Genomic DNA, 19,118 nt, shown 5'->3' on the forward strand with positions numbered 1-19,118 from the left:
TGTGGCCGTGAAGAGGCACTGCAGTTTGAGCCCAAAATAAATTCCCTTTTAAATGTTTGTCCCACTGTCTGAACAAAAGAAGACAGCCACAACAGCAAGATACCTTAAATTCATTTACTTAAATAAAAAAAAAAAAATGTACATCACATTATCCTTTACAATAGACATGTCTTTTAAAAACTCAGTGGTTTTTTGTTTTGTTTTCTTCACTGTACATTTCAATAATTTGAATAGAAATACCTCTTTGACAAAGAAAAGGAGAAAGTAAACAGAGGAGGTCGACTGTCACAGGTGACAAAAAAAATTCCTTGTTGTAATGACTGCAGTGTTTACCCCAGGAACACTTGGCCTTTATTTAGCAATTCACTGGCTGAACCTAAAACAGGACTGAATCCTTGAGATTATTTTACTTAGTTAACCTTTTCAATTCTCCCCAGTCATAATGTCAGATTAAGGCTGTGTGCAGCCTTGAGACAACTGATTTGTCTCTGGTACAGCGAGTGCTGTACGCTCACTCGACGTGGATCGCTCGGATGTTGAAAATGCTTTTGAAAAAAAAAACTCAAATCAACAATTACACAGATGGGAGGAACTACATGTTTAATACAATAGTGAGGACAGCAGCTTAAAACGCAGGGGAACGTTGAGAGGACAACACCACTGTTTTTGACAAGCTCCCCCGGTCACTTATGACGGCAGTTAAATCCTCGAACTGTTCTGTGTTATTTGCCAGTAGCAATTTACCGGTCACAAAATTAAAAAGGAATATTTCGACATTTTAGGAAATATGTTCATAAGCTTTTCCAGTAGTGTCAACTTTATATATGGTCTGAATATTTGGCTGCTGAGCGGTTAGCCGCATAAACAGTTATTGTACAGGCCTCATTCTGTACTCAATTGAATGAAATGGGTTGCTCTCGTCACCTACGGCTAGGATTGGGCATCGGGAACCGGTTCCAACTTGGAATCATTTATATAAAAAAAAAAAAATCGTTTCGAATACGATCATCGGTTCCAACTAAGCGGCCACTGTACTTCCAGCGTTGGCTTGTTGTGTTGCAGCCGTGGAGCAGAGGCGCGGTGCTCTAAAGCATGGCTTATTTTACCTTGAAAAAGCCCTGTGAACTGTAAAATCACCATTGAATCAAAAATATCTTCTATCTGTGAAATAAGCATGTGACCCGTTTCAACGCCGAATCGAACGAATCGTAACAGATAAGAACTGGAATCGAAAGGAAGAATGGGAATTGGAATCAGAATTGTTAAAATCCAAACGATGCCCAACCCTACCTACCGCCCTACTGAACTGCAGCCAGACTGAAACACTGCTGAACATCACAGGTTTGTTGTAATGCAAAGAACTATAAATCCACAATATCGTATGTCTAGATAAGGACGGTAATGTTTTAAAGAACAATCTAATGGTGTTCTTCACTGAATACTTATGTTTTCAGTGGCCTTTATCAAACACCATTTCCTATTGCAGGTTTAACAATGTGTGTCAACGTTTTTAGACACTCGTGATTGATCGTTTTACCTCTATGGTAAATATCTAACAACAGCCGGCAGCATAAAGGCCGGAAACAGCTAGCTTGGCTATGTCCAAAGCTTAGCTAAGCTAAGCGGCTGCTGGCATTAGCTCCTTATTTAGAGTACAGACATGAGAGTGGTATTAAACTTCTCATCCAATTTCCCAAAATCCCGCACCATTCCTTTGACATTTGCTGGATGCTTTTCTCATAGTGCCTTACAATTATGCGAGTGCTCACATTTTATTACATTTTTTTTTTAAAACAATGTGAATCAAACTTTTTTCTATTTCTGCCTCAAGTCACGATAGACAAACTAGATGTCAAAAACACTGATGTTGCCATTTCAGTCCACCATGACCATCTCTGCTCCGTACGAAGCCTGTGTTTTACTGCAACTTCCACTACACCGTGATGTTGGATATGACAATGTACATGCTGTATGAGGTTTAAAATACTGCTCTTGTTGTCACCATGATTTGAGTTTCCTATTGGTTAAAAGGTGAGCAGAAATATTCATGTCAGTGGCGCAGAGCCAATGAGATCTGAGACATTAATTCAACAACAGCAGTCCAGTCTTCATAACTCCGGAGTCAAAGGAATTCAAACTGGGTTAAGAAATAAGAAAAAACAAAAAAACAATGTTACAACCTTCTGTAAACATGAAGCATAGGCAGAATATGGCAGACAGAAAATCAGAGATTTGGCAAAAGAATAATGTTTTTTTTTTTTTTTTTTTAGACATTTCGAACATGATACATTCTGTGCTTTCTCTGAGTGCAGCCTTGTTAGGGTCTCCCAGACCCCCAGAGAGCTGGTTTTCAGAGTTAACAGATTACAAAAGGCTTCAGGTAAAAGCTTTAAGGACTACAACGAGCCATCAAATCACACAGTGAGACAGCGTTAATTACTTTTCACCTGCTCTAACATCCCACAGGTTTGCCCCGTTCATGGATCCAATTTATTCCAAAAACAAAAATAGAAAATCCATTTCTGGGAAGGCAGCCTATTGAACAACAGGCCAAATCATACAAATGGATGACAAAGAAAAATCTCCATCCTTAATTACAGTAGTTTGAACTAACATATAATAAAGTGGTTCTTTGAACTGGTCCATTGCTTCTCTGGCAACTTCATATCCAGCTCAGTTGATTGAAATTGGTAATGATGATAAGAGGACTTGTATAGATTTTGAAAGAAACCTTGACATTTTAAATCTGAAGGGCAGCTAAAAGAAAATAATCTGGATTTCTTGAGGAGCGGTGACGCAGGCGCGATTTAGTATCTTAAACTATAAAAGAAGTGTCCAGTGTGTACAAATGACCAGAATTAAAGGAAATATAAATGTCAAGGTCTCCCTTTTTAACAGCGTTCTCTAAGATTAACACATTGGAAACTAAAGCTTGTGCTGCTGGGCGTACAGTAAACAGGCGTTGGTTAGGAGGAATAGCTACTCTGTTTCTTGTACTAAAATCTCAAGCGAAATCATGACCTCCAGTCCCAGATCCTATCTCCATTCCTCTCCCAAAACACGGCAAAGTGTCTGATGTAGTTTGGCATCATATTTCTGCGTATCAAACCATTCTGCAAGAGTAAAGACCGGCTTTATTCTTGTGAACGGTGTCTTTAAAATAAAGTGACATTGAAGTTTTCTGTTCAGTCTACGGTTTTACAAAAGACTACATTTGGATGATCTGGAACGAGAGGAAGAGCACGCAAATGTCGATCTCTACTCACTGTGGCATTACAGATAGGTGAAAAAATAAGCAAACAAAAAAGGGAGTCATTAGGCATGTTTGTATAGCTCATAGTCCTGTTTTTTTTCTTCATATTTCTGCTGATGTGATCTCATACAGCCTGACTGGCTGCGCATTTATGCAAGTAAGATCACCCAATCAGAAAGAGATGTTTAATGGATATTTCTCCACTGGTGCTGCTTAAGATTTATAATTCAAAGGCTGAAATAAAGCAACACTTTAATTTGTGGGGGCCTTTGTGGAAAGTAATCTGCCAGTGGTTTCATTTTTCAGTCAAATTACATTCTTCTTTCATGGTCAGTATGAAGGTTGTCGGGCTCGCTGTGGCTGACATCAATCTGGTGTTAATACAAAGTGCTCAGAGCGCATATGTGCTGCACTGAGACCAGTAGGATGTGATCTGCGCTGGCTCACGTAGTCAGACGAGAGAGAAACACCATAGGACATAAGTGGTAGCTTTGATACTATTTGCCTACACTGACCGTAGAATCCAGCCAAAGTAGTGAGCATTTTAAAGTCCAGTCGGCGACGCGAATGTCAGAAATTCCAGTTAACGTTCTAATAAAGTGCAGGAAGAATACCATTGATGATAGATATATATATACTGATTTTACTGATTTTGCCTTGGAAAAAAAGGAAGCTTTTTCAGAGGCTATGTTCTCTGCTGTGTCATGGCTCCAAATGGCAGTCAGTGTTTGAACCATCTTCCAGTGGTTGTGCTCTCGTCTATGACGCTAATCAGCAGCCCCTCGACCACCACTTACTCATCCCAAAGGCTGTTTGTTACAAAGAGACATTTTTCAAAAGAAAGGCATTTTTGAAGAGAAGAAAATCACTACACGTTTCACATACACACTTACAAACACTTACGAAGCGGATGCTGAATGCAGCAGCGTACATTAGGTTGACAAAGAAGACTAAAGCATACCGTCACTGCTCAAGTGTGTCTAGAAAGAAGAGGAAAACTCAAGAAATTAGACAGCAGCAATGTAAACTAACAGAAAGGCCCTGTGTCAGTCAAGTGGTGATCTGACATTTTCACATTAAAAAAAACAAATATGATCACTCACACATGTACACTCATTTATAATTGTGTTGGGCTATGCCACAAGACACCGATCAGCCAGTTAAAAGTCTAAGTATTTAAACTTCAAAGGTTGTTTTTGCACTGATTTATAAAGCTAACATTTACATAATTGTTCCTACAGATGTCTGGCAGTTTAAAGAACCTCTTGTTTATCATCTACGTAGTTGTTTTATGATATACATTTGACAGCCAGGCTGAGCACTTCTTGAAATCTTCCTACCACAGTAGATGTCCCTCCACTGACTCACTAAAAAAAAAGAAAAAAAAAAAAAGAGAGAAAAATAGAGCCACTTGACGCAATTTAAGACCATCTTTTCGGCTCACACACCCACACACACATGCAAACACAGAAACAAGTACGTCAGGAAACCAGTCAGACCAGTCAGTCAGTCGGTCAGTCAGGTGGGAGAGGAGAACCAGCTCCCTCGCCAGCCTTCTGCTGATTGATAAAAACCAAACCGATCCTCACTCCTCCTCAGAACCAGTAAGCGGATTTTGTTCATTATCCAACACCCACAAAAAGGTATGATGTAAGTAAATCTCAACTACATGTAGCTGACACACCCACATGTCCCCTCAAACTTGGCCTAAACAGGAAATCTACCAATCAAAGCTGGCCGATGACCTTCGATGAGGAAGCTGATGCCCATCACAAGAGGAGGGGGAGGAGGAGGAGGCTCACGCAGAGCAGAGGAGTGTGGTGTTTTTTTTTTAAAAGTATCTTCCAGTCCAGATGAATCTCAGGAGGCTCTCTGCCTCAGACTTTAGCCCCCAGTATGGAGGTCTGTAGCTGGGATACAGGCTGCCTAGAGCTCTGTGCTGGCCGGTGGTTTGGTGGTGGTCAAGATCTTCATATATTGGGTAAAGATAGCCTCGAAAGCCTCGTCTCTGTGGATCATGGCGCCAAACACCAATGGCTGGAGGGAACAGAAATGCGTGGTAATTAATGTCTGTTGTATGTTACCGCTGCAGTACCTTGCAAGATGTTACGCAATAAAGCACCAGTAAGTCTAAATCACAAAGTAAGAAGGCCATGAGAGTGACTAATATCTTTCTGAGTAATACACCATAAAATGTTCAATGTCAAAAGTCACATTACCTCAATATGAACAAGTAAAAATGTCATTTAAACGATGTAACTAACGTTGTATACCGTATTTTCGCACAGGGATGATTATTACTGCCGCACAACGGGCTAACGCTGCTGTGGACCATAGACTGTAAATATATATACAGTCTATGCTGTGGACACATGCCGTGAAGACTGACAGCGCGGATTACAAAATGAAGGAAGAGAGCGAAAATAGTGAGGGGCTAAGAGAAGAGACAGGCAGGAGAAAACAACAGAACGTTTGGGATCATTTTAAGCTGCAAAAAAACCCCCAAAACTGTACAGTGTGTCACGGAGCGGACAAGTTACACAAGGTAACATTAACTTCTGCACGCAGTCTCTCGGCCAACGTTTTACAAAAAAAAAAAAAAGCTAAAACAAAAGCGGTCGGTAAACTTCTGCTGGCAAAGACAAACCAGCCCCTCCCTCTTCACCAGCGCCTCCTGCACATGGCTACTTAATATGCACGTGAATGACATCATCGGCCCATGCCGATGATATCCACATTCTTTATTCTCCCTAAACTTCACTCAGATCAGCCTTCTGAGAGTGTGTCCCCTTGACATTTACCTGGGCTAAGTGAACAGCTTTGTTGCATATCAAGTGTAAAGAGCCAGAGGCATGAAGGGGAAGTTTGGGCCACCAAAAGTGTACTTTGGCCACCTAATTTAAGGGCTGGGTGGCCCATGCCACCAGTGCTTGAAATATTAGCTTATTCCTGTTAAATTGTTGCTTTTTCTAAAAAAAATGAAACCTTTTTGTATATTTATAATTGACATTTACTATAGTGGAGCTGCTCAGTGGCCAGCAGATCAGACTGTGGTTGTACTGGGCAGCTTGCAGGTATGAACGTGGAACTGTTCCTGCAAAAGAGAGGCTGCCTCTCAGTGAACCTCCCCTAAATAAATAAAGGTTAAATAAAAATAAAGTACGATAAAGTAACAGTAGGAGAGTGCTGAAGAGATGTTGATAACATGAGCTTTTTCTAGTTGACATAAAGCATATCTGTTCAAATCCCAAACTTGTCATATGTTTAATCTAAATAGGAAACAAAGGCTTGCACAGCAGTCTCTCCATACTGTACCTTCTGAGTGGAAGGAGTAGCTATAGAGATGCCCATCCCACTTCCTGGTAGGACTGACAGCACTTTGTACTAGGGAGAAAAAAACAAGAGGGTTATTATTAGTTTCAATTTTACAGAATTATACAATGAAAGAAAAAAAGAAAAAATAATAAAAAATTGTTTCCTGCGCCTTATTAAAACTGTCCACTTTTTAGAGTGATTACCTTTTGTATGTCAGTGATGTCCACAAGCTTGATAACTTTATTCTTCTTGGAGGAGTTGGATCTGGAGCTGGAGCTCTCAAAGCACAGGTAACTGACGTAGAGAATGAGAGAGAAAAGAGCTCGCTGAAAGGGGTCTTGAGGAGAAACGAGCAGGCAAGCTAAATAGACGACAAACCAAATGGAGAATCCTGTCAGTTACATATTTGAGGAGGTGGAGAGCTGTAAAGATCGGAGATATTCTCAGGAGGACGGCTGTCCTCCTTGATCCCCTGTCGACTGACTGACACAGAGACAGAGAGGGAGGTTTGCTCTAACTCTTTTCAGGTTCTTAATACCACAAACCCACTGGCCTAAACTGTTACCTGCTTCTCTTCTTTGCTCCACCTACAGGAGTAACTTCCTTTTCTCTATCAGTCATAGATTTAATAATAAAAAAGATGCTCCATACTAACTTCTCTGTGACGTAGAGCATGCCGTTCCTGATGTAGTCTGTGGGCATCTTCCTGTCTCTGTTTATTAGGCAACACCTCCAGCCGTTCTCACAAACTAAAAAAAAACACAGGGCAGAGAACAGCGTCAACATTCTTTGCAGTGATAAGAGATTTAAAAAAATCCTAGCGAGAGATTTTTGCTTATTCTCAAACCTGTTTTTCCAACTTCCAACAACAGAGGTGGATTAGGCATTTCTAATTTACTACTATTAAAAGACCTGCATTGTGCAAAATGCAACGAGAATTGTGGCCAATTGGTATTCTTAAATGAAAACGGGTACATGATGGGTTTATTTTATGCTGCAGTAAATCTCCTCACCCGCCAGAGGGCGCTCTGGCTCCGGCAGGTTGAAGATCTCATAAAAGGCTCCCTTCTTGGTGCTGTGGGAGCGACCCGTCTCCTCCTCCCTGCTCACCCCACATGGGATGGTGGCGAGGCTGCTCCGGGAAACCACTGGCTGAACCTGGAGAGAGACAGAGGAGAAGGAGGGAGGGCAAGAGGGAAAGGCGGCAAAGGAGAGGGTAAGAAAGAGACGGGGGAAAAAACAGACAGGAAGACAGGAAGTAAAAGAAGAAAAAAAAAAAACGCCACAAAAAAGGCATGTGGGAAAGGAGGAAGACAGATAGGAGGGGGAAGAATGAATGGGATGGTGAGGGAAAAGAGGAAAGACAGGGATAAATATTTAAAATCAAATATCTCCACACAATAGACTACATGTTCCCAGGGCTATTGAGAGAAGTGGCCAAAATTGAAACAGCTTAACTTTCAGTATTGCATTTTTTTTGCTTCTCTGCATATGCACTTCTTTGCAGCAGGCCCAGGTGAGACGTGCAAAGCAGAGAGTGAGGACATCATTCACTCAGCATACAGAGCAATTATAGGCAAAAACATACTTGTTAGTTTGTGGGAAACAATATAAAATATACCTTGATTTACATGTTTAGGTCAGAGGGATCCTTTTTTACGGTTCAGTCCTCTCTATACAAGTGTTGAAGGTAGTCACTGACATTTAAAAGAAAATCTAATATTTACATTTCAGGGTTAATCACTAGGAGCAGGTGTAATGGAGAAAGGGAAGGATTTAATGAGCCAATAGGATATTACAGTGGTCAAGGGTCTACTCTATGTGCATTTTTAACTATTCAGTAAACACACTGCTACTTCTCACAGAGCATCTATGGCAATGGATCCAAAATGTCAACAATCTGGGAATTGTTATTTATTAAGTCTGCAAATGGATGAAATAATTCAATGCAATGTTTAAAAAAAAATATAATGACACAAAAAAATAAAATCATGACATAACAGAGGTTATCATGACATTTTGATCCATTCTGTCCACAAACACTGACGGCCAGTCCCGAGGTGTGTCACACATCTTGCACACACGCACACACACGCACACACACACACGCACGCTTTGAGGTGAGCTTGCAGCACACCCGGGCGCAGCAGAGGAACCAAAGGGAGACACACCAGAGTCCCTACCTTCTCAATGCCAGAGAGCTGAGAGAGAGAAACGACAGAGTACACCTGTGACTGATGCCACAGCAAAAGGCACACACACATGCTCACACACTCGATCCTACATATGAGAGAGATGCATATGCGCCGTGGCTGAGTTGTAATTTATTATTGATGTTGATACTTTATTGATGTATTTTTTTCTCTTTGCCCTCAAAAAAAAGAAAAAAAAAAATTTAAAAAAAAAAAAAAAAAAAAATAAATGTGATCTTTAAAAAATGTCTGTTATTTAGATGTAACACCTGACGTTCTACCTTGTAACTGCAAAGCCTCTATGGGTATAAACTTGATCAACTTTAGCTTTAGCTTAACAGGGTCAGCTTTAACAAAGAATTAAGAGTAGCTGTATTAATCCCCATGCATTTCTAACAAATGTTGTCTTTGACATGATTCAGACTTAGCAGTGTTTAATGGTCTGTGTGTGTTTATGCTCAATTAATTTAAGAGAACCAGCGAGAGTAGGCAATAAAGGAGGAGTGGCAGCAAAGAGCTGACTAAGACGTGTATATGTATGGGGTTTCTGCCCCCTTACCCGCCGCGACACAGTGGCGTTGGTCCTCTCTTTGAGCTGAGGGTCTGTGGGAAGGCTGTTCCACACGATGTGGGGTGTGTCGTACTTGTCGCGCAGCTTCGGACAGCTCTTGAACAGGAAGTCTATGATGAAGAACTTGATACCGGCGTACAGGCCTGGAGAGGAACGGACAAGGAAGGGAGAAAACAAAAAGGATGAAAAAACTGATGCGGAAAGTTTTGTTGATGGGAAAAGTGAAAGAAACCTCCTTACCTGGTCCTCAAATGATCTTACTTTATAAGGCCTTCCATTTATAAATCTCAGTACCATTCGTGGTGCAGACTTCTGTGTCCTTGACATCATTCAAATTATTTCACATGATTTCCCTTTTAATATCCTTCACATTTCAATATTTTTTAAATCACAGTTTTTTAAAGAGTTTTAAGTGGCTATTCATACGGTATTTGGGACCAACTTCTGTTTGGACTAACAAAAACAAGCCTTGAATATTGTTGTTCAGGGGGAAATGGGGACTGAGTGTACAAACGGAGTCAGCTCTCTAAACTAACTTGTGATAGCCAAGAACAACACACGAATAACAGTGAGAGTTACCAAACACTTATATTACCAAACACCAAAAATTCCAAATGTGGTAGCCAACAATGACTTGAAATGCTTTTGTTACTGTGATGCCTGCACACTGACTCCAAACCGAAAACTCATTTAAATAGTGTTGATACTTGTGAGATCTTTCATGAAACTAATGGCCCAGATGAATAATAATCAATTTATTTACTTTGCGTTATTTAACTAGTTGTCCAATACAGTAACTAAGACAAATAAGAGAATTACTAGAATTACTACTAGAATTGTATAACTTGACTAAAAATCTACAGCTATGCTATCAGTTCTGTGAGGCTCATCACATATGGGACGGATGGTAAAGATGGAAAAGACATTTCATGGTAGTCCATCTAATACACATTGAAATATTTCAGTCTGGACCAAAGTGGACCTACCAACCAACAAAAGACCAAAGTTCACTCTCAAATTTGCTAGTGGCCAAATTTGGTTACGGAACATTGTTGCCACATTATTTACAGTATAAAGAAATGTATTTAGGCTTCCGTGAGAAGCAACAACTGTACCCAGCTGACTGAATAAAGATAACAATAGTTTTTTGCAGTAAGAATCTTCCAAGGATATATGAGCCTACAGGACTTTGGAAACAATTTGTTTACAAGAGATTGCAGTAACTAATATAATCAGATAGGCATGCCAATAGCCTGCAGCTGGCCCTCACAGGGAGACGGAGAACAGTTACACAAGTGCTGTATGAATGCATTTGTTTGTGTGCACTGGGTTGAGTATGAGTATTTGCATTCTTTCAAGGGCCAGTGCAATATTCACAGTATGTCAGAAAGATAAAAAAGCTTTGTTTCTGTGTGTGTCCACGTCTCTCACCCATCATGAAGCCCATAAGTTTGTATGGTAGGACGCAGGAGGTGATGAAAGCCACCCACAGGCAGATATAAAGTTTCCGGGTGCTCTCCGGCTGCACCCACATGAACAGGCTGACAGATGCATGCACACAAACACACACGGACAAGAAAGAAGAGAAATAAAATATAAGTCAATGGGTCTTTTATGATGTGTAATCATACACTATATGACTTGACCCCAGCATTAAGCAAAAATTGACATTTTTTAAACTCACTTTTTTATCTTCTCCAAAACATCCGACATTTTACCAAAAAGGTTCTGGAAGGAGAGTTTAAGCGATGTATGAACCAATGGTGTTTCATTATCTGTGTACACTGATTTGAGAAGAACTATGAGCTGTGTTGTACCTGCGCTTTTTGTGCAACATCAAGTACAAGCTGGAACTTCTCAGATACTGTCAAGTCTTCCTTTGGAGGCTCCTGAATAGAACAAAGAGAACAGTTAATAATACTACACATTTACCTCCTCCTAACACAGAAACAAACAGGAAGCAGTTATCCAAACAGGAAGTGGGAAGCTGTCTTACCATGGGTTCATAGACCTCAGGCACAATGCTCCACTGGATCCTCCAACCTCTGGAACATAGGAAGAAGAATGTACATTTTTTCATGAGAGATTTAGTTTGGAGTAAAATTGGGCCACCAAACTACTCTTCAAACTCTAAAGCTTGTGTCTCCAACATCTTTACAATCTTCATCACCAGGTGTCCCAGTTTTATAGTCCAAGCCAGACAAATGTCTAACAAATACTAATGTGCCCTCGTTTCATAATGAGCACAACGATGAGCTGTATTAGTCTCCTGTATTAACAATAATAATGATCATAAATGAAGGCATGTTTTGAAAATCTGCCCATTATCGTCAACATACATCTGCTGCAGTAGATCCATGTTTGTATGGCTCACATAGTGACACGAGGTCAGCAGTGTGAATCTGTTCACCAATAGCACAGCTGCGGCCTCAGTAGTTAAGTTTAATAGGGTTTTATTACACAAAGCACACAGTAAACCTTCCTTCAACGGAAATAATTTCCAAATTAGCCATGGAAGCAGTAATACTGACCATGTAGGCCTGTCGCGATAGTCAATAAATCGAGTTATCGCATGATAAAAAAAAATGAGCTCGATAATTTTTCCGACCGCGATAATATTTATTTACATGCTTGTTTATTTTCCTTGTCTCTCCCTCTCTCTCTACCAAAGAGACAGGAGGACCACTCTCGGTTCCTAAGCGTAACGAGGAGTGAACCCTCTTGTCAGGCGCATGGTCTTTGTGTGGGCGGTAGGCTACTCCAGGCGGAGAGAGCGAGAGAGTTGGAGCAGGGTTTCCTGCAGCACTTTGCAGTTAAGGCGCCGTCAAAAAAAAAATATGAGCGATATCCACCGTGTTACTTTCGGCCACCGTTGTCTCCTTTCATTCCAAACCACACAGCTGACAACCTGCAGCAGGAGACTGTGGAGACGGGCCGGACATACAGCCGCTGTGGACTCGTCAGTCTCGAAGCGGTTTCAGGAAAGTGGCTCCATGTGTCCGACAATGCACCGAACATTAACGGTACAAGCCTACAGCTGTCCGCGGACCGCGGGTGGGAACGTATTCAGAGTTGGCTCTGTGTGTGTGTCTGTGTGTCGGCCCGCCCCCACGAAGCTCCGACCTGCAGAGGAGCAGAAGCCGTACCTTCGCCAAAATGAAGACTGAAAAACAGAACTATTTTGGTACATTTACTCGCCACGTGGCAGATAGCCATACATATAGATTTTATGTATTAATTATATACTATTTAAATGTAATATTTAGTGTTAAATAATTGTAAAATGTAGTACAGAGTCTCTAGTCTGAGAACTTACGTGTCACAAACGGCAATTCCACAACTGTAGCCTACATCAGCGTGAAAGACGACATACCAAAGGAGATCAAAGACATATTGTGGGTATTTAAAATGTCTTCCAGTTCCAGTGTTAAATATTCTTTAGAAATAAAAGTGTATTGATCTTTGAAAAGGTGTACCTGTATTATTATTATTATTGTTATTATTATTATTATTATTATTATTATTATTATGCCATTATCATTATATTAGATGCAAATGGTCTCTCGATGACAATATTATCGTTTATCGCAATAATTTCTGAGACAATTTATCGTCCAGCAAAATTTGTTATCGTGACAGGCCTATGACCATGTAGTAAAAACTGGCTGCTTTTCTAATATCGGACTACCCACTGAAGAGAAATGGTTTTACCTGGCGATGAGGTAATTTAAAGACAAGCGCAGGATAGCCAGGAAGAGTAACATAGGAATGGCCCAGCCATGCCAAGCAGCATTCATGTAGATCTGCAGGCAAAAGGAAACACAGCACAACATAAGACAGTTCAACATTTGGTTTATTTATCTACATGATATTAATATGTATTCAATTCAATGCCTTGCAGGACTGGGGTCAGCTTGATTTTAAACAGAATTATTTTAGCCCACAATGCAGTTGAATTGTCAGAATTTGACCACCAACAGTAACTAAGCTTTTATATGACAGACCTCTGTGTGACTTTATGCATGAGAGAAAGACAAATTGATGGCAACATAAAGATTCCCTTTAACACACTGACTTGAAGCATTTCATTTTGCGCAATATAGTGCTGGTGGAAGACGCTATTAGAGGAGCCACCTGTCAACACCGGAGCTGGATCATCTCTATATACTGAGATGGCCTTGGCATGTATGGCCACAATCAATAGGTTGAAGATGATTTCGCGTAATCACTGACTGTGGACCTTAATGAAGATATGATTAGACCGCTGCGGTCTCTGCCAGAGCCACTGTAATCGGTCACTGAGGAGCAGAAATTACTTTAATTTCACTGTCATGTACAACCAAATGGGTTCATCAGTCATTTTACAGATCTCACTTTTTTGTCTATTAAAACTTCATCGACACGGCACAAAGTTCAACATAATAGAGTATTAGCAGTTATTAATAAGAAAGGTGCACACTTACAATGAATGCAATAGCTGAGGTGTAGACAGAGTGCCAATTAGATAAGGCGGAGAGGTTCCTTAAGAAGTTGGTGACAGGTCTGGCTCCTCGCTCTAAAGAATAAGAGTACAGGGATATATTCAGTAGTTTAGGACAAATACGTAGTGGCAGTTTCCTATCAATACTGATTCCAAGGCACTGGAAAGAAAAATTTCAATTGTACAGCGAGTGTTTTGTTTTTCTATGTGAAAGACATTTCTTACTTTAAAAAACAGTTATGAGTAGTCAAATTGTACATTCAGTGCATTCAAATTCAATGTAATGTGTTTAATGGAAAAGTATGTACAGAAGCCAGTTAATATCAATATCAATATCCATGGTAAGGGATGGCCAACATTTTAGCATTACAGCATTTTGAAAGTGGCTACTGGGGAGCAAATAACTGCTCCAAAAATTGAATGTTGTACCGACAGCAGAGTTACTATTTTAACTGTGCTTCTATTAAAGTTTTCTATTTGTGTGTGTGTGTTTTGAGTACTCACTGAGTCGCCTCATATTTTCTGTTAACCTGGATGGAAAACACAAAAAGTGAAGGTCAGAACACGAAGATGCTCTAAACACACACGCACACAAAGGAAAGAGCAGCTTTATGTGCTAGAGGAGCTGGGGACACTTTGGCCTTCATCTACCTTCATCAGCCTGGCATGACTCACTTGCAAAGCAGGAGAGTAAGAGGGAACAGAGAAAATACATTTGAAAAGTGCTTCCAACTTCGTCTGTCCTCTCTCCCTGCAAAATAAAAAACAACTCTCATCTAAAAAAAAAAAACATCTCATCAAGCAACCAACATACTGAAAGTAGACCGTTCAAAGTACTGTACATGTCAAAGGTACATACACCAGTATATCATTTTGCTTATTATCTAACATCCAAGGTCTACAATAAAATCCTGGCTAAGGTGACAATCTATGAATCTAACACAACTGCTGTTTGGCTGCCAACCTTTAGTAGTCCCCAGCTGCTGTGTAGCTGTCTGACAAACCCACCTCCTTGAACAAATGCAGAATCAATACCTGAGGACAGACATTTCATGTTCTATTCCAAAAGCAGCATTCCCCCACCTTTTAGCACTTAGTGGTTCCTCGGCCTCCACGGTGCTTTCCTCCGGCTGGAAGCGGAAGTCTTCGATGTAAACCCCGAAACGCTCGTACAGCCACTTCTGCAGCCGTGAACTCCAGACCTCCTTCTGCTGTTTATCTGCTATAGAGAACAAACAGGGTGTGTAAACGGCACCCTAGATTAGGTGTGGTAAATTCACCAAATTGTATTCATTTTATACAACTTGTGTTGTCGCTATGGGCACACATGTAAGTAAAAGAGACACTGTCTCTTAAGAGTGGAGAGGACGGGGCTCAGCAAACAGTCAATTATTAATACTGAGGTGCCCCTGAGCAAAGCACACTACCCTCAGCTGCTCTGGTGTAACTGCTAAGTATACACTAATTGACTGTGGTTGTACTAAGCAGCTACCCTAGGTGACTGTGAGTACACTGTGTCAAATGTGAAGCTGAAAAAAGCTGCCTGTGCACTTTGTCACTGAGTGCACAGGCTGAATAGAACTTACAAAATAAGAAGAACTAAATAAGAGCAGTCATAATTTGACATTTTTAATCTTGTTTTCAGCCATATCGTCACGATACACGCTTTTAACCATATTTTTTAACTGTATAATAGTCATCGGACATGGATTTTAAGTTGTTTTGAGGACTCTTCTGCTGGTGTACTCACGGAAGAGCGAGAGCACACGTCCAAGAACGCCACTCTCTGATGCAAAACCCGCTCCTAACAAGAGTTTTACTTTTATCTTGTTGTTTAAAGTTTTCCATTTTCCCGATAGCGTTGTTTTACTAGTTATTCTTAAGACTAAATTCAACTATAATGGCTGTGGACTGAAAACTTCAGTACTCACAGTTAAAAGAGGACATCCACTGACTGAAATCGGAGCCTCGGAAGAAGGATCAGCTGATTGAAAGCTTTGTTTCAGTAGCTCCTGCCCAGGCAAAGAACATTTCTACGGGGTCCTCAACACTATACCGGTCCGCCTGGGCCAGGCAGCCGACCGGGAGCTGGAGGCTGGGGCATCGCTGCTGCACTGGACCCGGACATCATAACATTAATACCACCAGATGGGACATGGAACGGAGGTAGCTGAGCATCTGCAGTCCTCCCCTGACACCTCACACACATCCCCCCCCCCCCACACCCCCACCCCTACTACATTAATCATCGGAGATTCAATAACCAGGGACATTAGCTTCATAAAACCCATCACCCACTGTTTCCCTGGTGCCACAGTCCTTGATAATTTAGACAAACTCCTTGACTGACTGCCTTCACTCCCGACCTCCGTCAAAAGAATAGTGGTACAGTACATGTGGGGACGAATGACATTCAGTCGGGAGCCCACAAGACACTAAAACGGTGGTGGCCGAGTCTTTGTGGTGGCTGCCCATAATCTCTGCAACAGCTTACCTTATCATATAAATATCGTGTAGCATACAGAAACTTTTAAGTCGCTGCTGAAGACACTTGTTGGCGTCTGATTGAGTTGAGCTTGACACCTTGACTTTATCTTCTGTTGTGCTGCAATTCTTTTAATATTATTATGTTTATTGTTTGTTTTTTTCTGTTGTTGTTGTTGTTGCGGTTTGCTTTTGTATTCATTTGTTTTGATATTTTGTGCCTGTTCAGCACTTTGGTCAACTGTGGTTGTTTTAAATGTGCTTTGCAAATAAAGTTTGAAAAAAAATCAAAACTCTAGCAGGGATGTTTTCTTTCTGCTGCAGATTTATAAGTATTTTTTTTCCCCTGATGATGACATTCTGTGTATAGCCATTTTAATTTGTAGTTTACAGTTATCACAGTCCCATCAGCCCAAATTACTGTTCATCCTCTCTCCTTTACCCAACAGATTATACTCACTCTCGCTTTGTCCTTTTTATCCACAAACCCAAACACACACACTATTCCTAAAAAAAACATTGACAACCACACACACACACCTCCGTCACTAGCCAGAGCACAGGCCTGTCTGCCCTAGATGAAGTGATCTACAATCATAACCCATTTTCCGAAATTAGCCACTCTGTCTCTCCCTTTCTCTCTCTCACTAACATCTCCCCCCCTCCCTCATTTATTTGAGAGGACAGCTTAGACATGAAAGGGAAGAGATAGGGGAAACGCACGCTCTACCAAGTGAGCTACCTAGGCGCCCCACAAAATTATCTTTTTGATGCATTGATGTAGTTTGTTGTTGCTCACTCCTGATACAACTATTTGCACACCAGGAACCACCGTGTAAATGTACACACACACACACACACACACACACACACACACACACACACACACACACCTATATGTCCTACAATAACCCATGCACACTTCCGACACACTCTGTCAACACTTACTGTTCTGTTCCTGTCGAGCACTCCACCGCACACATCCTACATCCCCTCCTCCCCTGCACGCATGCGCACACAAACAGTGCTCTTGATTTACTCCCACACACATGGAGGATGTCAAAGTCTCCCTCCCCTCCTCACACTCCCTCTCTTCCTCCAGGGTCTTACCTGTTCCATTGTTTGAGGGGGACTGCTGTTTCCGGGGAGGCTGTGGTGGAGAGTCCTCCAGCCTGAGGGTGGGTGAGAGAGAGAGAGAGAGAGAGAGAGAGAGAGAGAAAAAAAAAAAAAAAAAAAAGATTTGTCAAATGTCTCACTTCTCTATTGTCAGAGCTACAGTCCCACTGCAGGCATGTCTCAGAAAGTTTCTGTTTTAACATGTGGTGAGCTGCTGCACTGAGTAAAGGAACTACTGTTAAAATAGTTCCATGGACAAATATGGGGACAGAGACAGAATGAGGAGAACTATTTCTGTCTCAATCTGCCTTTGTGAAGATTAATCTCAGTGTTCCAATCTCAGTGGTGCCAACAAAAACTGAATTTCTTTTGGAAAATCTGAAACAAAATTTGAAAAAAGAGCCTATGCTGACACTAAGAAAGCATACATGTAAGACCTTACACATTACCTTTTTTATTTCTGTATCATTAGATTCAAGCTGATTCTATGCAAATTTTTGAAATTGAGCAAATTTCTCCATCAGTTACACTGCCATAAATAAATAAGTGTAAATGCAGAGAGAAAAAAAAAAGATCAAAAGATGAAACAACATTCCAAGAGGTTATTAGCTTTGGCAAGCTTGTTGCGCTATCATCTTTAATAGCTGGTCATATGTCATATGTCATATGTCAGGCTAATGGTCAATAAATGTTTGCTTAAAAAAGAAATACTGGGTTGATATTCTAGAAAAACAAAGCAATTATTTGTCCCTAAAAGTTCAGGCTTTGAGAAATAAGTTGGTAAGGTTTCATTTTAAGGTGTTTCTTAATTTCCTAATAATGTTCAAGAAAGTTTCCTTAAAATAATAATAGTTAACTTTAAATAACTTTAGTTAATTATGGGGAACACAGGGATTTCACTTTATGGGAAAGCTACATTTTAACCTGGTACATATCAATTACATTAAATTATATAATTTGGAACAATGTATTCATATAGAGTATGTTGAATGATGCTTGTATGCAGACAAATTTCACATGTTTGCATGTTCAGCTAAGTTGCTACATACGGACCAAAGGACTCTCTGGGTCTGTAGACACACAATTATGTTGTGTCTGAAAAGTTGCAGTGCAGAGACAACACTGAACACCACCCAGAAGCCATCACTGTTTATTCACACCTGGAAGCTTCCTAGTGAAACCAGAGTGTTGTCATTTTGGCCACCAAGCTAAGTAGGTCTACTGCCTTGCTTAAGAACACTTGGATAGTAGCCACAAAAAGAGAGCACCTTCTTCTCTCCAGCTGGATACTGCTGACAACGGATTAGGCCAACTGGAGAAAACTTCCAGGTCATGGTGCATTTCTTTACCTCTCACAAACCCCTGACCTGGTCTGGCATTGCTGAGGTCATGTTTCTGTGCTGAGAATCACTTGGAGAGCGCCAGTGGAATTTCCCATTGGCAGGCACAGAAGTATCATCTGATCACACACACGCAGAGACGTACATACACACCCTGGGTTTGAGGGTGGCTCGCTCGGTGCCAGGAGGCACTGGCTTTCCCTGACACCAGCATAGCTACGGTGTCACAGTGTGTGAACTTGGCGACACAGACCGGCGCATGACTTGTTTCTGTTTTTCCTCTCTCTTTCCATCTCCCTCACAACACACACACACCTCCTTATGGAATTCCACGCCTACCAAGCTGCTGAGGCCTCTTTTTTTAATA

The 19,118-nt window shown here is 41.0% G+C and overlaps 1 protein-coding gene across 7 annotated transcripts in view; it reads right to left on the reverse strand.

Annotated features, from left to right (window-relative positions):
• Positions 1-581: 581 nt before the first annotated feature.
• The window catches only part of gramd4a (GRAM domain containing 4a), a 57,720-nt gene continuing 39,183 nt past the window's right edge, over positions 582-19,118 (reverse strand). For 3 of the 7 annotated variants that reach the window (XM_039791422.1, XM_039791427.1, XM_039791426.1), the window contains 16 exons: positions 17,406-17,467; positions 14,895-15,033; positions 14,316-14,341; positions 13,795-13,886; positions 13,043-13,134; positions 11,328-11,376; positions 11,149-11,220; positions 11,016-11,059; positions 10,763-10,872; positions 9,320-9,474; positions 8,752-8,769; positions 7,582-7,726; positions 7,224-7,317; positions 6,772-6,862; positions 6,569-6,637; positions 582-5,290 (listed from right to left, as the gene is read on the reverse strand). In XM_039791422.1, the coding sequence (XP_039647356.1) occupies positions 5,180-5,290; positions 6,569-6,637; positions 6,772-6,862; positions 7,224-7,317; positions 7,582-7,726; positions 8,752-8,769; positions 9,320-9,474; positions 10,763-10,872; positions 11,016-11,059; positions 11,149-11,220; positions 11,328-11,376; positions 13,043-13,134; positions 13,795-13,886; positions 14,316-14,341; positions 14,895-15,033; positions 17,406-17,467 (1,369 nt within the window). In that variant the 3' untranslated portion in view covers positions 582-5,179. Of the gene's footprint in view, positions 5,291-6,568; positions 6,638-6,771; positions 6,930-7,223; positions 7,318-7,581; positions 7,727-8,751; positions 8,770-9,319; positions 9,475-10,762; positions 10,873-11,015; positions 11,060-11,148; positions 11,221-11,327; positions 11,377-13,042; positions 13,135-13,794; positions 13,887-14,315; positions 14,342-14,894; positions 15,034-17,405; positions 17,468-19,118 lie in introns of those variants that run through there. The other 4 variants (XM_039791423.1, XM_039791425.1, XM_039791424.1 and 1 more) reach the window with 4 other exon arrangements.

The sequence above is a fragment of the Perca fluviatilis genome, chromosome 23, assembly GCF_010015445.1.
Source record: "Perca fluviatilis chromosome 23, GENO_Pfluv_1.0, whole genome shotgun sequence".
Lineage (NCBI taxonomy): Eukaryota > Metazoa > Chordata > Actinopteri > Perciformes > Percidae > Perca > Perca fluviatilis.